Raw genomic sequence first — 1,008 nt, forward strand, 5'->3', positions numbered from 1 at the left:
GGGGGGCTGTCAGTCGAGGCAGAGGAAGGAGAGGGATGTCACAGCAGAGGACCCGAATGGAGCAGGGCACATACGAGGGCATATTGCCGAAGGGTTTCCATGCAGGTAATGTTGAGGAGGCCGGCGATCTCGAGATCCGGGAGGTGGTTCCTGGACAGGCGGCCCGGGGAAGGGTTAGGCCGAGAGTAGCAAGAGAAGAGGGGCGGACGGGGGGCCGGGCACAGGGAGTCCAAAGATCGGGCAAACGCACCAGTCGGGAGCCAGACCCGGCGGCGCGGCCCGCCGAACCGGGGCCGCGGGGGATGCCTTCGGGGCCGGGGCCGGGGCCGGGGCCGGGGCCGGGGCCGGGGCCGGGGCCGGGGCGGCAATGCGAGTCGGCGCTGGGCCAGAGGGGGACTTTGACGCAGACGCGGCGGGCTGTGTGGAGGGGGCAGGGTGGCCGGGCTTCAGGGCCGGCTGCTGGGTTGTCCGTCCAGGCTGAGAGACCTGGGGGCGGCTGTCCCGGACACCGCCCAGGCCGCCAACCTCCGCGAGGAGAGCCTCATCATCGGGGGCGGCAGCCGAGATGTCATCGAGATCCAAGTCCACAAGGCTACCGACGGCGGGCGAGCCATTCGTACGAGGACCCGGCGCAGGGCCCACAGGGGCCACAGACGCCATGGGCTTGGGGGCCGAGACCCCGACAGCCGGCGGCTTGGCACCGGGGGCGGAATCAAGGGCACCCAGTTGTGCCAGCAGGTCTTCATCTCCGGACCCGGCGTCGGAGATGTCCTCATAGTCCCGGTCCAGGATGCCGAGGTCCAGAGGAAGGGCAGCAGGCATGGCGGGCCCGGCCGGGGCGGCGGACTGGGCCGACGTGATTGGCTGCGCCGGCGCGACGGGCTGAGCCGAGGCAGCGGGCCGAGCGGGCCCGAGACCTGTCAGCTGCGCGAGCAGGTCCTCATCATCAGACCCGGCGTCCGAAATGTCCTCATAGTCCCGGTCCAGGATGCCGAGGTCCAGAGGAAG

At 70.9% G+C, this 1,008-nt stretch overlaps 1 protein-coding gene across 1 annotated transcript in view; it reads right to left on the bottom strand.

Annotated features, from left to right (window-relative positions):
- Positions 1 to 38: 38 nt before the first annotated feature.
- Positions 39 to 1,008, bottom strand: part of H696_02030 (hypothetical protein) — a gene marked incomplete at both ends in the record, with an annotated part of 2,828 nt that continues 1,858 nt past the window's right edge. The window contains 2 exons of the mRNA XM_009495929.1: positions 39 to 150; positions 251 to 969. Coding sequence (XP_009494204.1) covers positions 39 to 150; positions 251 to 969 — 831 coding nt within the window. The remainder of the gene's footprint in view (positions 151 to 250; positions 970 to 1,008) is intronic.

Source organism: Fonticula alba, assembly GCF_000388065.1.
Source record: "Fonticula alba strain ATCC 38817 unplaced genomic scaffold supercont2.3, whole genome shotgun sequence".
Taxonomy (NCBI): domain Eukaryota; order Rotosphaerida; family Fonticulaceae; genus Fonticula; species Fonticula alba.